We start from the raw sequence: 19,422 nt of genomic DNA, 5'->3' as shown, positions 1-19,422 counted from the left end.
AACTTGTTGCTCATGACCTTCCTTCAGGCTCCAAACAGCAAAAAAGGAAGAAAAGTGGTGTTCAGATTCCCTTAGCCTTACAATTCAGAGGGTACTGTAACATTCAGCTATTCAGTTTTTCAGAGAGGGCTGCTCTCCTTTTTTATTGCTGAAACTGTCTTTTTTCCCAAGAAACTAATCCAGACAGACTGCTGTGTTCTTATACCCCCCTCTATATACTTGCATGTCCTGTGTGTTATCTGCTATCGGGTAGCAGGATTGCAAATTCATGGAAATTGGAAATATGATGGATTAAATTATCATTAGGTCACATCACTGCTGACATTCTTCTGAGTTTGATACGCATGCAAACAACTGTCGCAGAGGGAGGCAACGTTTTACTAATAGACAGTTTTTGAGCTCCTTTTGACAAATACTGATTGACCTATTTCAGTGTTTTGTAGTTCTCTTGATAATGCATTGAATAGCCAGACTTACACGCAGGCTGACAAAGGACTGAAAAGAGGTGCTGAGTCAACAGTTCTAAAGCTGATCCCGAGGTCAGAACCAGCTATATTTCAAGAACTGTATTATGAGTGCATTCATCCTGTTAGCCATTAAAAAAAGAAAATGGTGTATTTCCATTTTCAAAAAATCCTTTAAAAGAGAAAATTTGATAGCAAAACTACATACTTAAGAAAGAAAATTTACTTGTTCAAAATGTATCATCTCTTTAAATGACTTGCTTTGTTTTCTCATATGTCTTGTCTTCCAAAATTTAAACCATGAATCAAAAGACTCCCTTTCTGCTTTACGGAGGTATGTAGCATTGGTACTTATTAAAAATGGCTGAAGTATACTCTTTACAGAAGCAAAATTATTTGTTAGATAATGAAAGACGTTGCATATGAAAATAGCATGATGTTTTCAATAACAAACATGCTCCTTGCCAAGATAAAGTTTTATATTAAAATGAACATTTTCATACATACAAAATACTGGATTTTTCTGGAAAAGCACTAGTATAATTTCTATTTCCTGAATATAACATTTCACAATTCATTACATCAAGACCTATCATGTTGAGAATCAATGTGAAAATTAGGAATAAAACCATACTATAGTTTATTAAAATAAACCGTATCTCTAATCTAAACACTTCATAGAAACATTAACAGTCTTCAAAACTCTTTCCAAGACACGTTTCAGATAAATGGGGTGTTTTAAAATTAATTCCCTTCAATTTTCTTCAAGTATATGAACTCATCTATAGCACATTAGACTGGCAAACTCAGAGAAAATTAAGGTGGGCAATGAACAATGATGTATGGGATTCACTTTCGCACTTCCCTAGGACATTTTAAGGTACATATTTGATTAGCTCTCTCAAGGACTGACAGTCAAAAAACCCAATAATGTTTGTTTTATATTGACAAATAGATACATTTTTGGCAGGTAAAGATACTAATTACAAATTGTCCACGAACAAAATAACCCTATCTCAAAAGTCTGACTATAAAGTCAAAATTCCCAGAACATTAAAATGTTAAGATACCGTAACTGTCACCAAACAGGAAGATGTGTCAGTTTTAAAACTGTTGTCTTAAGTTCTATGTATTTCTAAATGACTTACCAATAAGCATGATTTATATGTTTTCTTACCTTGAAAGAGACATGTTGTTCCATATGACGTAGGAGCTGCGGTTTTTGGGCAGCTGTATAGTCACACACCGTACATTTAAACTGCTTTCCTGAAATGGCAATAGAAAATGGGAAAACCTTTTTCTATTTAAGTTCAGAAAACTACTGATTATATTTCCTCATAAAGATGATGTCCAAAATGCTAAGAATGAACAATGAACAATACTGGAAGTCTGGCACTTGCTCTGCAAAATTTTGGTTAAATAGAGCGAAGAGCAGAGTAAGGAAGAAAAAAGGCTCAAGTGTCGTCTTTAAATTATAAGCATTAAATAGTCTAGATGCTCCTGGGATAGTTACTTGGGAAAGAAGAGAAAGAATCATTATAGTGTAGCCTAAATGGAAGAAGGAAATCAATTATTTACAACTGCAGGCACAGCTATTTTTCTATTTGTAAAGATGTTTGGTCATGTTCACATGTGTTTTTACCTACTTCTGTCCCGAGCACCGAATTGTTATGATTCAAATACATTTAAATTTTCTTGGTTTTTCCACTGTAAGTTTTCTTGATGTATTTCTGGTAGGGTATGACATGCCCTATTATTTTTACCACAAGATTTGGTTATGTGTTTAGCACTACTCTTCCAATAATAATTCAAACTATCATAAAAGGGTTTTCTACATTGGCTTTACCCTGGATACAGGGAGAAATAAAATATGCTATAGATGAAAATAAGATTAGAATGGCAAACAATAGAGAGGTTTTATGTTTCAACCTTTCACTTCTGCTTATACAATTTTAAAACATGGGCACAAGTTGCTCTATCAACATCAGATTGAATGATGCCTGTTTGCCTTGTTCATCATGACATTTTGTCCTTTCTCATCTAAATCTCTGCAGTAACCCTAAGTATCACGTACAGGCAGTCACACAAGGCAAGAGAAAGCACATACTGGGACTAGTTCACACTTTATATGTGGTGACTTACACGATGGTTCTGTGACCTGCTCTTGGAGAGGGCTGATTCACATTTCTTTATTGTATCTGGGCACAAATATTCTAAAAATGTATGGAGTTAAAGTAACTATTTGACTTCTGTTCTTCTGCATCAAGTGTTTCAAAAATTACAGTGGACCAGAAGAGCAGTAATGACAATGGGTACATATTTGCATAAACATTGCTCCTTCAGATACCAACCTAAGAAGTCACTGAAAGATTTGAGACAGTCTCTGCCTCCTGAGTACTTGGCAGACTGAAAGTCTGTGTTGTAAGCAGGTCTTCTACACAACATAATTAGTCAATGAAATTTATATTTATTTGTAAAAAAAACATTACTTCAGTTCAGAAGTGTCATCCAAAGAAAGGTGTTACTTTAAGTTCTACAGATAAGACATTATACTTGCAATTTCTTTATATGCCTGGGAGCTTTCTAGTCAGGCATCAATACTGACAGCACTAACCCTCCAACCTGAAATAGCAACAATAAAATCGAAGAAAAAGAACTGGAATTTCAACTAATGAAAGCTGACGCTCAGAATGTTCAGTCTAAAATAAAGTCAATATCTTTAACAGAGGACATGATTAATGACTATGGCAATTTACTTAGAAATCAGATGGATGCCCTGTCATATGAAGTCTTTAAATCAAGTCTGCTTAGCCCTTTCTAAAAAGATATACTACAAACCAATGGAAATGTTATGCAAAATTATTAGACGATGTTATGGCCTGTATTTGGCAAGAGATCAGACTTCGTGATCCTAACAGTCTGCTTTTGGCCCAGAAATCATTAGTCTGAATCCTTCTTAAGGCAAGGTGGTCAGATTTTGTCACGATTGAAAGCTGAGAGGGACTTTTTACAAGGGCATGGAGTGATAGGACAAGGGGGAATGGCCTTACGCTGAAGGAACATAAATTTAGCTTAGATATTAGACAGAAATTCTTCTCTATAAGGGTGGTGAGGCACTGGAACAGGTTGCCCAGAGGAGCTGTGGATGCCCCCTCCCTGGAAGTGTTCAAGGCCAGGTTGGATGAGGCTTTGGGCAACGTGGTCTAGTGGAGGGTGTCCTTGCCCATGGCAGGGGGGTTGGAACTAGATGATCTTTGAGGTCCCTTCCAACCCAAACCATTCTATGATTCTATGATAGATTTTTAGGATTCTCTAACAGGAATTAATTCTCTGACATTTTCGAGAAACATCTGTTGCTGTTTGTGGCTTTGCAAAGCGTGAAACTCCCAAACATATTACCATTCTGTAGGTTTCTCTTACTTTCCCTTCGAAGCAGTCTCTCTACAATTTTTTTTCTTATGATTTAAAATAACACAATTTCCTTCCTTTTATTCTCTCGTTTTCATACTCCTTTTCTTCATATTTCAGCTTTAAGATTCTATCAGTCCTTCTACCTCCACCCAAATTACAAGGTATATTAAATACCGAAAGACTGCATTCCTGTATTAAATGCCCATGGCTGGTAAACTGTATTTGAGTGACATGGAATAAATATGTGCTAAAAACTACTCCAACAGCAAAAGAACCTAAAGGAAGGATGGAGAAGTACAATACAATGTATTATCCTGCCCATGGCACGGGGGTTGGAACTAGATGATCTTTAAAGTCCCTTCCAACCCAAACCATTCTATGATCCTGAAGAGATGAGGTTTCTTTAGATTCTGGATCTTCCTCAAAAAAGTGACAAGCAATTTATACTGAGTGTGAAAGTTTCCATAAAACACACCTAAGAAAAACCTTAAGATGATTTCTGATATCTAATTAAAACAATGAAAACCAGGTTCTCTGGTTTATTTCTAATCACAAAGAGTAATAGGCCTGGACTAGGGAATTGTGTTCTATCATGTCACTCTTGAGAACTCTGTCTTCTGGAGAAGAATAAAGCAGACGGAAAACTACTTTATATTCCACCGGTTAAACTGACCTTGCAGGGCTGATATTTGAACAAAAATTGCCTGGATTCATAAGTCAGGAAGACAAGACTCATAAATAGTGAAGCATCTTTCAAATTCATTTATTTGTGAAATAACTGAAGAACACCAGACGTGCGCTACTAAGAACTTGTGAAGTGCTGCCACTATAGGAAGGGACACTGGGTAAAGAGAAACTGTCAGCATTCAAGAGGCTGAAAGTCCCTTGACAAATCATACACTACATTCTCAGTGACAAATGTTATCTTATTTTTCACAAGTGTCTGAAATGCATGAAGAGTTCACTGGGGTGGACTTAGTGACGAAAATTATGTAAGACTCCACAGACAGTGAGATTCTGTTCCACCGGAGCCAATGGCAAAACGCATTTTCCAAAGGTATGGGTAATTTCCTGGAACACTTTTGGAAGTGCAAAAAGCAAAGCAAAAGAGCATTAAATATTAGATTTATTTATATCAGTCAAAAATGGAGGTGGATCAACAAGGAACATGCAGTTATCTCAGTTATTGCAGAAGATGATGACAGTCTGATGCCAGATAAAAAAGGCTCCTGGTAATAACATTGTCTCTAAAGTCAAGGCTTCAGCCTGACTTAACAGTAAATGATCAGAGAATACAGTTCCTTGCATCCAATTAAATGTTTAAAACTAACTTCACACCTTTAAAGCAAATCCAGAGAAGGCCAGCTCCTGCACGACTGTAGTCCTATTCTTAGCAGTGCCAAATTTTCAAAGCAGCCTCAGCTGAACTGCAGTAATTACTTACACACACACACATATACATATATTGTTCAAGAAATAGAACTAACTCACAGGTAAAAACAAATTCAAGTTCCATTGCTGAATTTTACTATTTGGACATGCCAGATGGTGAAAACAAAACAAAAAGGTTTTGAAATGAAACTCCATGCAGGGATTTTTTTACGGCACCATAGAAAGAGGCCTTTTGTTCTTTATAGCTTGAACATGCTCCAAATTTCCTTTTAATTCAAATACAGTCTGCTTCCTTCTCCCAGGGAGGAATCAGCTGAGGACTGCATTTGATAAATAAAATCACCGATTCTTGCATATGAAGTTTAGATGTATGTGCAACATCTGCTTGTTATTGACCAAGTTACTTCAAAATATTGGAAAGTATTTTTTGAATATCAGTGTAAAAGGGATCATGTCTTTCACTAATATTATACATACAGATATAAGCATACATAAAAATAAATATGTCTGACACAAAGACTTCACATATATTCTAGAGCTGTAACAGAGCATGTGCGCTGCTCTGAAAGGACAATGCTAATGAACATGCAAAATTTTTTTAAAAATAATTTAAATGAAATGGTCAATAAAGAGTGGAATGAGGTTTCACAAGGTTGCATGAGTAACAAAGATCAAGCTACTAAGTCATAATGAAGGTCTGTACAACTTATCTTGCTAAATCATTTACTTCACTTTGATAATTACACAGGAATAACATATTGGTGCGTCCCAAATTTTGAAATAAAATATGGTATTCTTTTGTATCTGCATCTTACTTTTTTCTGTTATGATCACAGAAATATTAAAATCACAGAGCAAAGTATGTGTGGCATGTATGTGTGCCTACATGGAATATGTGCTCGGGCTTCCCACTGACTAGACCTGGGGACACAGAGATGCAGCAGCCTTGCCTCTATTGGGCTACTGGATTTGGCAACTCCTAACAATATTCTCACAGAAGTAAGCGGTAAGAGATTTAAACATGGAACTATTTGTATTTTCAAATTTCTATTGAGATCAACAGTTCTCTGTAAGGTCAACCCAAAATTTCAGAAAAATAAAGTATTCCAGAGACAGCTATCTTAATTTTGCAAAGTTTTGAATTATTTTACAATCTGTGTCTTCTAGGAATAAAAAAAACCCCATAAGTAGCACTTAGTTTTCAACCTAAAAATGCTTATTAATAAGGTCCTATAGTGCAGCCAGTATTTATTGCCCTAAAATGAATTTCAGTTGAATAAACATGCACTTACCATCAGCAGTATGAAGGAGTTTATGGCTCTTCAAAGTGCCTTTTGATTTGAATTTTTTCCCACACATATCACAAAGGTGTGTTTTCTCAGTGCTATGACGATTCATATGGGCTTTCAAGTTACTCTTGCTGCGAGTGGCATACTCACAGAGAGAACATTTGAAGGGTTTGACACCTAAAAATAAAAAAATATACTATGAAACAAAGAAGCTGTTCCTTTTGATGACGGGGTGGATATTTGCTTGAAAGAAATTTCAGATCATGTGAGCAGCATAGATAAAAAAATCAAAATTTAAAAATTTGGATACCTACATTTAAGAAATGTCATCCGTAGCTTCTGTGTAAATGACACCAAGCTCTTGATGGCATCATTTAACTTACTAAGAGAAAGGAGGGGTTCTTTTAGAATGAAATGCTTCCCTACTTAAGCCAGGTACTGACTTTAACCAAGCAAGTACAAATGTTTTGGTCTTGGTATGTCCGTCCTTCATTTGAAAGTAGAATCCAGACTGCCTAAGTTGATGCCTAGCTGGTGTACACACCAAATCTCCCTCTAAAAGTCTTCAGATTAACTGTCATTCTCTATTTACTACAATAAATAATGAAGAAACCTGTTTTAGGAGGACTGGTTCATCAGGTACTTAATATGTAAGCACAACTTAAATGTGTGTTTTATTGTTAATTAGTATCAGATTTGCTAATGACTCACGTAGTAGTACTTTTTTGTTCCCCCCCTCAGTAAGATGCAAGGACTTACAATTTCACTTCTCTCAAACTGTCCAAAGCATGTAATAGAGAGACGCACAGTATATCATCTAGCAGAAGGTCTACATGAACAAAGTAAATCCTTCAAAGAAAAGTTGAATAAATCTGAACTGTCAGAGTAGTTCAACAGTTTCATGAGGCTCTGGCAGTTTTAGATTGATATTCATGACCTTAAAACTAGATTTACAAGCATGAGGAATTATAGCCTACTTTAAGCAGACTTGATTGCACACTTCGATTTTGGAATAAATTTCCATTCACCTCTTTCTCCTGCTAGTTAGTTAGATGAGAGGGGTTCCAAGCTTTCTTGGCAGAATGAAAAAAACTGTAACTATGGAATACACAAGTAATTGCTCTAAGCCTACAATTTTGCATTACCTAAACTCCTTAAAGGCTACTGGAGAGGACCACTACAGTACATAGGCAGGTAAGCTCATAGTTAAAGCATTCAAACAAATATGCAGTACTACTATAAATGCCTGAGCTATCTGCAAGGGCACAAACGCTTTGGAGGCAAAATATCAATTTGAAAGTACCAAATCCCATTATTCCCTTTATGCTGAGGGCTAAAGAAACCAAAATAATGCTCAAATGCCATAGGCAATCTGTTCCATAAATTATTAACTGACTAAAGAGCATATGAGTTGTCTTCCACCTGTTATAAAAATAGACAGAATGAGCAGACACAAGACTTTAATGGGCATAGATTTTAACTCCACAGGATTTTTAACCTGTGTGTTTCCATATTACTGGAATTTCTCCCTAAAAAGTGATAGATATGATCAGAATCATCTTAGTGGTTTTTCACCACTGTTTATGTCCATGTCAGCTAGCTGCCACGCTCAAAATGATTTAATTAAAACACAAACAGAAGTTACATACATACATCAAAGCAACTGAATTTCAATTGTTTTACTAATAGATTTCCAGACCAAGTATTTTTGGACAAATGTGAAAGGAGCAGCAGTTATAGAAGCATGAGAAGTTATAGAAAATTACTTGTTTTAAGAGACTGAGCATGTATTTAATTCACTCCTCCTCACTCGCATTTATTATAGAATACTTTATGGAGTATGGAGGTTTATGAAACTTTGGAAAAAAATGGAATCATCAGCTGATTAATATTATTTAACATTTAAGCTGTCTCTTCATGTTATGAGTGTGCGGTTCCATATGTGATCCAGAATCTATTAAACTAAGTATTTAACCTCTACTGTAGCCTGGAGTTTTTGATTCAGGTATCGTGATAACTTTGAATTCCTTTTTATGTCAGCAAAGCTTGTGTGGAATATGAGACTGATTATATGCCCAAAAGCTTAAAACCAGAGTTTTACCTTCATGAGCCCAAATATGACGCTGAAGGTCTGATCCATTCTTCATAAAATAAAAATCACAGTAGGGACATTTCACAGCTCGTTTTCCAATAAGTCCTTTCAGCTGAACTCTTCTGCCAAGAATCTCAGAAATAGTAGTCATTGAAACCTCTGAGAGAAAAGTTAAAGGTAATAAAAACCAGAAGGACATGAGGGAATTTGTTCAATGTTATATAAGTAATATTGAAGAGTTAGATTCAGATTCACTCCAACTTTTTAAAAGCTCTACTTCCCCTACTGCCACTTAGATGAGACCTGAGCAAAGAACATAAGGACCAGTTTTCCTTTAGAGCTCCTACGATGTTTTGTCTTTCCTCTCCTGATCTGTGTGCTCAATGTCCCCACTGCCTGGTTAAAAAAAAAAAAATAAATTGAAATATAAAAACAACTGGGGTGTGCCACTGTCTTAGAAATCATTTTCCAACTATGAACTTTCCCAGTAAGCTAATTTGGCACTTTTTTCTTCAATATTTTCAAAAGACTTTATTTAAGATTTCACTCTAGATTTCCAGACGTGAAGGATCTCAATATAATTCACTACATCCTCAGCTATAATGATCAAAATGCCTGATAATCAGAAACTTTAAAGTTAACAACAGCCTCACAGAATAATGCGATTGGAAGGGACCTGCTCCAAGTAGGGACAACTTTGGAGTTCCAACTTCAAAGTTACATCAAGTTGCTCAGGGTCATATCCAGTCCTGTTCTGAACATATCCAAGGATGGAGATTCTACAACCTCACGTCAAAATTATTTTCCTAATTTGTAACCAGAATTTCCTTGCTTCAACTCAGGTCCCTTCAATCCAAGAAGATTCTGGCTCTGTCTTCTTTCTAATCTCCTATTAGATAGCTGAAGACAGCAATTAAGATTCCTCTCCTAGCCTTCGCTTATTCAACGCACTCAACTCTCTAAGTTTTTCCTTCATATGATGTAATGTTTTCCTTGTCACAGTGAAAACGCTTAAAATAATGACGTTTAAATTAAAATGTCCCAAACACACATAATTTAAACATTGCCAAACGCTTTTAAAAAATAAATCAAATTACTCAATTCATTTCAGATTAATAAAATGCTATCACTTGACTCAATGAAAGTATAGCAATCATGCAATCTAAACATTAAGACACGAAAGCTGATGACTTCTTATGCACAAAATCTCATAAAATTTGAAAGTTACAGTCTAAACTTAGATTTTTACCAAATATGAACTGTCATACCTAGTCTCCTGATGAGTGGTCCCAGAGTGGAATTAAAAATCCTGCCTGAACTCATATGCACAAGGAAAACAACCTCAAGAGGGAAATATAAAAACCCATGAACTGAGCAGAGATACGTTCTGAAGTACCCAAACAAGAAAAATACAAACACAAGTCTGAACCCTTATCTGCCTTCCATGGCTTAGATCCTTCATTCATCACTGCAGGCTAGTTACATCTGCTCAGTAGAGATCTATGAAAGCTGATGCCTCTCATGTCTGAGGACTATTAAAAATTTTCATATTAAATCAGACAGTGGATGGAAAGGTAGATAATTCTGAGAGCTGGGACCAGAATCCAAGACAACTCCTTCACTGCCAAGTACCCAAATCATTTGGCAAGAAAGCCAAGCTCTTTTATTTCTTTGTTATGAAATATTGCTCTACCAAAGTCTACAGAGATTTATATCCCACTGCCTTTCTGGGACTAGAATTCAACTCCAATTCTCTGGAAACCCAGAAGAAGACGACTACTGTTTTATTTCATATTTTCTACTTGATGAAATAGAAGAGACAAGAGAGGGGTCACGCTGAATGATATTAAGAAAGGAAGGAGAGGGGAGCTCCCGAAATAGCATTTTAATGATAAATATGAAAGAGTTTCAGTTTAAATTAATTTTTGATATGTCGTTTTAAAATTCAATTCCTTTTAACAGTATCCATTTTTCCTTTCATCTTTATTCTTTTCAATTTACATTTTTAAAAACAATTGCACTCATTCCACCGCAGTACCTGATAGTTTATACCATCAGATCCCTTACATTTATTTGGCTTGCAATTAAGTATGTTGTACGAATAAAAGATTTCCTCCTGATTACAAGGACAGCATGCACAGGAAAAAAAAATTGTGCGTTAATTCTCCTCCATTTATTAAAATGGTGTTGTTGCATAACTACTACATAGGCATATCTTAGATGTAGTATTTCTTTAGTACCATGGAGATATATCTAATAAGTCTCGTATTTTGCTTCTAAGTTCTATTTGCCTACAATATATGAATTAAAAACACAGGACACAAAATAATAGGCTGTGCAAATTTTCTTTTTTAATTTTACTTCTATTACAACTCAGAGTTTAAAAGAACCCACTTTCCTGGGTCAAAGAAATTATGCTATACTTTTAAAAGGATTCAGATACTGAATGAATTGTTCAAAAGTATGTAAATGCATGAGTTTAGCACATCAGGGCTCCAGAGTTACTGGTATTTCTGGACCCCAGAGACAGCATACACTAATAATTCAGCAGCCAACGGAGCAGTGCAGACCAATGCCAACCTGTAAGGACACAGTACATAATGTACTGCTAGTTCACAGATCATATTATTTAGGGAGGCCTTGTATACTCCCTGGCTGAGACAGCATAAAGGCTTTACAGGCACAGCTCTTGAGACTCAATTTCTATTCTTACTGGGTGACATACCTCCTGACTACAGTATAGCACAGAAGCCTTTCCTCATTTCAATTTGTTGCATCAGACATGTCCCTTGATGACAAGCCCTCCACCAACCACACTGTTGTAGAGTGGTCTGCAAATAAAAAGGTTTGGTAACTAAAGAGCTAAAGTGGGAATTAGTCTGAAATTAAAGTGAAGGAAATTGTTTAAAACACGGGTCTAGCACTATCTAGTGGCAGTAGAGAGATAAGAAATTAGTCCTTTACCTATTACATTGTATTTCAGACAAAGACAATAGAAGTTAAATAATTTTAATTGGATTTTTCCTTCCCCAAACTCAGTTTGAGGGTGGCTGGTATTTTCTTTCTTAGTATCAAATTATGTCAGGTGATAAGTAACACTGTAGAGTGAGTTAAAGTACGTTGGCTACTGCAGTCAACTCTCCTTCATCCACAGTAGCAGTGGGCCTTTCTATCCAACATAATACAGATACTGAGGAGGAAAGTACGGACATGCCAATGGGGCCCTGCCAAGTTCACATCAATCAGATTTAAATCAGTCCCTGCATCACTCAGGTACTTTGGCATTGAGTTCCCAAGATCTGAGAAAGGCTTATTTACTCAGGCACAGCTTACCACATTGATTTTATGTTGTGCTTGCACAGATAAATCAAGGCACTAGAATGCAAGGTATTAACAGAATTTGAATGGGCTACAGTGGTTAGCTTGGATCCAGCCAGGCTTGTCAGCTCCAGCTTAATACTGGTCATACTATATCACAGCTGGTTTGAGTAAGAGCCCTGCTGGAGACTTCAGCTGGCCCTGGAGGTAACACCCAGCCACACGTTAACTGAGCACATGCAGACTCAGGTCAGGGACCTGTGCATTCACATGAATTACCTACAGACAAAATAATGGGCAATAAACGCATTTCTGTCAGCTTATGTACGGCTAATGGGAATTTTTGTCTCATGGGTTGTTACAGGATGTCTATACGCCCAATTCCAAACTTCCCAGTACTTAATTTGAATTCACCTAGGTCCTCTTTTGGAAATGAGTTCTTTCCCAGATGGAGACAGGTTTCTTACCACAATCACCTGATACAATCCACAATATACAAGCTGGAACAATAACTTTTTTCACTCTAAATTCTAACATCTGCAAACCCAATACAATTATTGCTCTAAACTAGGTAAATTACACATAGATTCTTCTCTTTCTTTGGAATGTAATGACATTACACCGCTCATTCTAAACCTTTATCCATTTATTGCAACAGACTGAGAAATTTTCCTTGATTTTTTCTTACCAGGGTGATTTGTCTTGATGTGCGATTTTATAAGTCGATCTTCAGAAAATGACTTCTCACACACAGGACAGGAATAACTCTTTTTATCCTTAAGAAAGAAAGCAAGCAGGCAAGAAAGAGATTACTTTATCAGTCCACTGGTGTAATCACTATAGTCATCATTCAGTAATACACGGTTCTCAACAAAGTTATAATTGAAGATTCAGTTTCTAAGGAGAAAATTAAGATATTTATAGTGAAGTAAGTGAAGGAGAAATACTGAAGTATTCTAAGCACATCATTAATCCTCATGAATGAAGGGCTCCAAGTTACAGCACATGAGAATATGCACAATAAATGTAAGCGTTATCGTCTGACTGACTCCTTAGAGAATCAAGAGTTGAAAGATCAAGTCACAGAACAGAAGAAAATGTATTTGATATAAGCAGTAATATTCAGGTTTTCTTCATTTTTTTCACCAGTCTACCCTTCTGAAACCTAAGGATCAGATCTCATTATTCTGAAGACATCCACCAGTATGTGTACTTATACTACTACTTAATGGCCTGGAACTGAGCATAAGAGTTAACAATGACAGATGCCATTGCTTATACAGTGCCTACATTTCTAACTACTTTAAAAATGGAAAAATATGGGCCCTCTCTGGAAAGAAATAGGAGACTTGGTTACCCAGGATATGGAGAAGGTTGAAGTATTCAACGACTTTTTTGCTTCAGTCTTCACCAGCAAGTGTTTTGAGCCCTGAGAATCCCAAGTGAAGAAGGAACAGCAGAGAATACTAGCTAGTTTTTATAAGAAGAGATTCAAGGAGCCTACAAAGCTGACATTGTCAAGAAAGAGCTGCTAATTTGCAGAATTACGGTCTCTCAGACGATATAACCTATTATCCCTAAACCTGCTACTCATGATTTCGGACTTCTACATGGACACATTACTCAAATGAAAATTCGTACATTAATAAAATTCTATAGCAACATTTGCACCTTTTCAAAGACTGGATTGCGCACGATCACTTTCATAATATGGCATGTATAAGAAAAACATAAGGACAGTATCATTTAGGGGCTGTTGAGAGGCCAGCTGATATTTGCTGACCGATCTCAGTCTGTTCCTCAAACTTGCTATATAACTGGTTTCAAAATAGAAAATATATAAATGAAAAAAAAATTAAAAATCAGTACACATTTAATGTACAGTTGGGTTTTGCTGGTCTTTAATATTAATTCATTGTATTAAATATTTCTCAGTGTTCCCAGCACAGCAGGACAAATATACCTAGCTCTTCCATGAAGTTAAATAAGAAAAAAAATCCACTTCACACACACTACTTTAACTGTGATAACTTTACATTCTAGCTATTACTCTTCTGGAAGGCAAGGCTATAAGACTATGACAGAGAAAAAAATCAAGATCATCAGTAATGCATCAAGAGCTATAGAGCATCGCGAAAGTATGGGCATCTTTCCACATGATGATGTGTATTGGGTTTGCGTGGCAAGGTTTTGGTAGCAGGGGGGGCTACAGGGGTGGCTTCCGCAAGAAGCTGCTAGAAGCTTCCCCTGTGTCTGATAGAGCCAATGCCAGCCGGCTCCAAGATGGGCCTGCCGCTGGCCAAGCCCTAGCCCATCAGCGCCTCTGTGATAACATACTTAAGAAGGGAAAAAACAAGTTAGAGGGTGCTTTTGCAGCCGCACAGAGAAATGAGAAGATGTAAGAAACTCTGCAGACAGCAAGGTCAGTGCAGAAGGAGGGGGAGGAGGTGCTCCAGGCACCAGAACAGAGATCCCCCTGCAGCCCATGGTGAAGCAGGCTGTCCCCTGCAGACCATGGAGGAAGGATGAGGGGGTGTAGAGATTCCACCTGCAGCCCGTGGAGGACCCCACGCTGGAGCAGGGGGAGGCACCTGAAGGAGGCTGCGGCCCATGGGAAGCCCATGCTGGAGCAAGCTCCTGGCAGGACCTGTGGACCTGTGGAGAGAGGAGCCCACGCCAGGGCAGGTTTGCTGGCAGGACTTGTGACCCCATGGGGGACCCCACGCTGGAGCAGTTTGGTCCTGAAGGTCTGCACCCCGTGAGAGGGACTCCATGCTGGAGCAGGGGAACGATGAGAGGAGTCCTCCCCCTGGGGATGAAGAAGCGGCAGAAACACCATGAGATGAACTGACCGTAACCCCCACTCCCCGTCCCCCTGTGCCGCTGAGGGAGAGAAGGTAGAAACCGGGAGTGGAGTTGAGCCCAGGAAGATGGGAGGGGTGGGGGAAGGTGTTTTAAGATTTGATTTGATTTCTCATTGCCCTGCTCTGTTTTGCTTGGTAATAAATTAGATTAATTTTTCTCTAAGTTCAGTCTGTTTTGCCCGTGACAATTATTGACGAGTGATCTCTCCCTGTCCTTATCTCGACCTGCAAGCATTTCGTTATACCTTCTCTCCCCTGTCTTGCTAAGGAGGGGCAGTGATAGAGTGGATCTGGTGGGCACCTGGTCCCCAGCCAGGGTCAATCCACCACATGATGGTAACAAAATTTTTCAATAACAAAATAATCCAAACAGCTTTCTTCAAGCAGTTAGAAAATTGTCTATACCAAGTTCTGAAGTAAATGATCTTCAAAAGGGGCATCCTTTGCAGTGTAACAAACAGATCACACTTCTGAGCACAGAGTCCCTTCAAAGTGTATCTGTCAAGCTCCAGTCTCTCACAGAAAGCATCCAGCTGAAACCTTTCACGGTTGTTTGTCCAGGTCAGTGCCACAGACTTTTGGAGCTTACATTATTAGTTTTGAATGTTTAAATGTATTTCTGTTGCTGCCCTAAGAGTTTGTGACAGTGCTGGTCCTTCAGTGTAATCCCATCACTCTTAAAACTAGCCTGTAAAAAATCCTCCGTTGCAAACGATGCATTTCAGAGCACCCAGGTCACAACACTGAGCTCCAAAGAAGGTCTCCCCCACCACAGCTCTACTTCTTCAGAGTGTCCTTGTCACAGGCGATGACAGAGGACACTTTGAAGGACTCAGACTGAGGTTGTAGCAAAACCTTCATCACATTCTCAGCATGCAAGTTTTCCTCTGGTAAGAATAAAAGTTATTTATCCTATGCCTATCAGAGTGCCTGCCTTTTAAATGCCTTTGAGGTTTTTTTTGAAGGACACAAACAGAAGCAAAGTATCAAGAGAGCTGGATCTACCTTTGTTAGAGACCAGCTGCATAGTCCAATCAGCTACTCAGATTTCAAAGTCACTTCTACACTTCCTGAGATTTGCTTAATCCCCGTATTAGCCAACTTGAGAAAATATAAGAAACTTAAAATAATTCCAAGATAAAGATAGCTTTCTGAGTGAAAGTACTATTCACATTCCACAAATCAGGAATGAATTTGGTCCATATATATTCTTCAATCCAGTGAAAAAATTAGTCTAATACTATCACAGAATTTTCTTGTTTATGCTATGTTTCACTATAAAATAATGCCACTTACATAGGAATCACAATGCCTTTCTCTTTACATAAATGATTTAAAATTGTGCTAAGAAAGCATCAGCTATATCGCATTACCAATTTATAGCTCTCTGAATTGTGTTTCTCTAAGGCCCGTGTTTCACATAATAATTCAAGGGGTAGGTGTACTAGTATAAAGTCACAAAAAGAAAAATGAAAAGCCTCTGCAGATGTAGCATTTAAACCAACAACCACTATGAAATTTATTTAATGAATAAAATAGAACTAAATATGACCTACACTGCAAAACATCAGAAACATTAGCAGCTATTCTATTGCACTCATCAGTAGAGAGACATTCTGATGACACAAATATCTTCTCTTATGAACATACACAGAATATATATGATAATATATGATCTATATGGCAATTCTGCCACTAATTTCAAGAGATCGTGTGAACTCTGGACTGCTTTGTTATTAATTTGATTGTGTAAAATTAAGACCACGACCATAATAGAAAGTGTTGAGGCCCAAATTAGACAAATATGTTATACAAATCAACAATCCCTTCTCCTTCTTTTAGCAGTAGTGACATGATTTTATGAACAGGAAATAAAACAAAGCTCTACTAAATATTGATACTTTGACAGCATTTCCATCAAAGGTTCCCACAACTCAACTAACACATTTAATTGTGTAATTTCATAGAGGAATAGAGTCAAAGCCTGCTCCTGCACCTACTCAGATCAAGAGAAATTTAATTTCTAACACCTGTGGGAACAGAATTAGGTCCCTGAGTTACACTTCTGAGGAGTGAAGACGTCCAGAAACCTTCTACACAGTTGTCATGATGTTCAAATCAAAATTTTCACAAAAGATTCCTGAATGAAGTTGATGTCCTATTAAAAAGCAACTTAGCTGAACGGATGTACCCAGGAGGTGGATATGCACACGTGTGGAGGAGGCTACAGAAAAATTTGCAAACGGTTAGAGGGACTTTTTTGAAGTCTGGCAAGCAGCAGAAATCACAGCTCACACAATGACAAGCACCTGCATACAGTACTGCTTAAGCATTTTTTCATGAAATAACCACTAGTAAAAATGAATGGCTAACTGACATTCATTATGGAAGCAAGGACCAAGAACAAAAGCCATTTTCTAACTGAATGACCGATCACTGGACCATAGATTTTTTGGTTAATTCCTTCCCTCTCCAGTACCCCGCATTCTTGACTACACAGCGGCACTGCTCCAGAGGTAAAAGCATCGCAGCCAGATCAGTGACGGTCTGAAAATTAACGCTCCTCAGGAAGGGGAAACAAGCAATCAGAGCTCAAGTATCTCACTTCCTACCGACAGCTCTAACTACACTAGTACATGAAAGGTCAGCAGCATAATGAAATTTCTAAGCATCCTTCCACAGACAAGAACCATTTACATCCAGAAATGTATGTGAATTCAGACACAGGCACCTAAGAGCAAGTGGCGGTTCTGTGTCTGAACTCCAGTTTTACAGAGGTGCTTATCTTAGAGTATCAATTACATATATAGATTTAAAATATTTTCAGACACAAACCTCTCCGTGATGTTTATTTACTCAGCATACTGAGTACTGTAAAACCCACTGGCGGCTGTAAACAAACTCTGGTACCTACATCAGCGTTGTTTAGTTCCACGACTGGTCCCTAACGTTACCACTAGCTCATTCATAACTATAAATTATTCTTAAGTCATTAAAAACTGCCCACCCCTTTCCTAGGTACTATAACACTGAAGTGATTCACACATGTCATGGTTTGAACTTCCAAAGAGCTCCATAAATGCCAAGAACTGTCAAAAAACACTACACGAGCCAAAAGATGGGTGCTGAAAATCAGAGAATATATGCAAAATTTTGGTTTTAAATCAGGCCGAGCCTCAGTTCAAGACTTCCCTGTAACAACTCTGTGTAGCCAATACTGAGGCAAAAGGCAGCAGAGACACAGTCCCCATCATCATCCTCCAGGGAATAAACAATCCCAAATTCAGTGCAAGCTTTGGATGTTGCACAGAGAATAAGATGGGTGGCTATATACTGAGTGACAGGGATGAACCGTAAGCTGCTTTTTAATAACCATCATTTATCCTGTTCACCAAATAATACAGGGATCCAGTTGAAAAGCAGTCAGCAACAAGGTAACGGAAGATATGCATTCATACAAGGAACTGAACTGAGATTTTGATATCTTCTATCTCCAGGGAAGCTTTAATTTTAATATGTATTAAGAATTGATTTTGCAAACTGAAATTAACATTAAAGTAGCTTTCCACATTAAACTGGGCATAGTTTGTTAAAGTACTATATTTTGGAATGAGTGGTCCTGTTCAGTCAGGTATGCATTAAGTAAATACACCAAGCAGTTGGCATAAAGGCCAATATGAGAACTGCCAAGTTTAGTTACTGAATAAATTCTAATACATGAATTTTTCAATCCATTTAAATAGTCAAATATATTTGACAGTAAGCATCAGTAAGCATGCTTCCAAAAGATCTCGCTGTCACACTGTTTTTAATTATGAAATGCATTTTCTCGGTTCTATTTAATATCATGAAAATGATCCTCCTGGTGGGAGCTGTTGGACATTCATCACACTTGAAAAACAGGTACTTACGTAAGGATATACGATATCTAATTTTAGGCTCTTTTTTCTGAAGTAGTCTCAGATATCACTTACACAGATTTTTTTTCTATCAGACAGACATCATAAACGTAAAAAATTCAAAAGCAGCCTAAAAGAATGTCTATTATGTGAGCTTTCTGAACATGTCATGAAAATTCAGTTTCTGTTTAAAATACTACAGAATCAGGGGACAAAATCGGGAAAAGACATTCCCTTTTGTGTCACCTGTTTTGTTTTGTTTTATAAAGCTGTTCTGCAGTTACAAAAGACTAGTACTTAACAAGAGTAGGAGGTGAAGCGGTGTGTTATGTTACAAACACTTTAAAGGTAACTTCAACTGTTGGAAATATCAGCCAAGAGCCCACCTGCTGACTGTAAAAGTCGACATGAAACCACTAGGCACAGTATGTTAATAACTTTTTTAAATAGCTATGCAGAAATTATCCACATCTGGGGAAAAAATAACATAAATCCTTAATTCAAGCATCACATTTCACTAGTAAAAGGAAGTGTAACAACAATATTTATCAGAGGCCTGTGTTGTGATTTTGCTTTCTTATGTGATTAGGGAGAATGTGTCATATGTGGTGCATTCTATCAAGGGTGCGTAACTGAAATGCCTCTATGCACACGGACATAGCACGGGGAATAAACAAGAGGAGTTAGAGATGT

At 37.5% G+C, this 19,422-nt stretch overlaps 1 protein-coding gene across 5 annotated transcripts in view; it reads right to left on the bottom strand.

The window, feature by feature from the left end:
- Positions 1-19,422, bottom strand: part of ZFAT (zinc finger and AT-hook domain containing) — a 105,888-nt gene that overhangs the window by 29,504 nt on the left and 56,962 nt on the right. For all 5 annotated transcript variants that reach the window (XM_054814712.1, XM_054814713.1, XM_054814711.1 and 2 more), the window contains 4 exons: positions 12,655-12,742; positions 8,658-8,807; positions 6,560-6,733; positions 1,642-1,730 (listed from right to left, as the gene is read on the bottom strand). In XM_054814712.1, coding sequence (XP_054670687.1) covers positions 1,642-1,730; positions 6,560-6,733; positions 8,658-8,807; positions 12,655-12,742 — 501 coding nt within the window. The remainder of the gene's footprint in view (positions 1-1,641; positions 1,731-6,559; positions 6,734-8,657; positions 8,808-12,654; positions 12,743-19,422) is intronic.

Source organism: Grus americana, chromosome 2, assembly GCF_028858705.1.
Source record: "Grus americana isolate bGruAme1 chromosome 2, bGruAme1.mat, whole genome shotgun sequence".
NCBI lineage: Eukaryota > Metazoa > Chordata > Aves > Gruiformes > Gruidae > Grus > Grus americana.
This window is presented reverse-complemented; position numbering and strand designations above follow the sequence as displayed.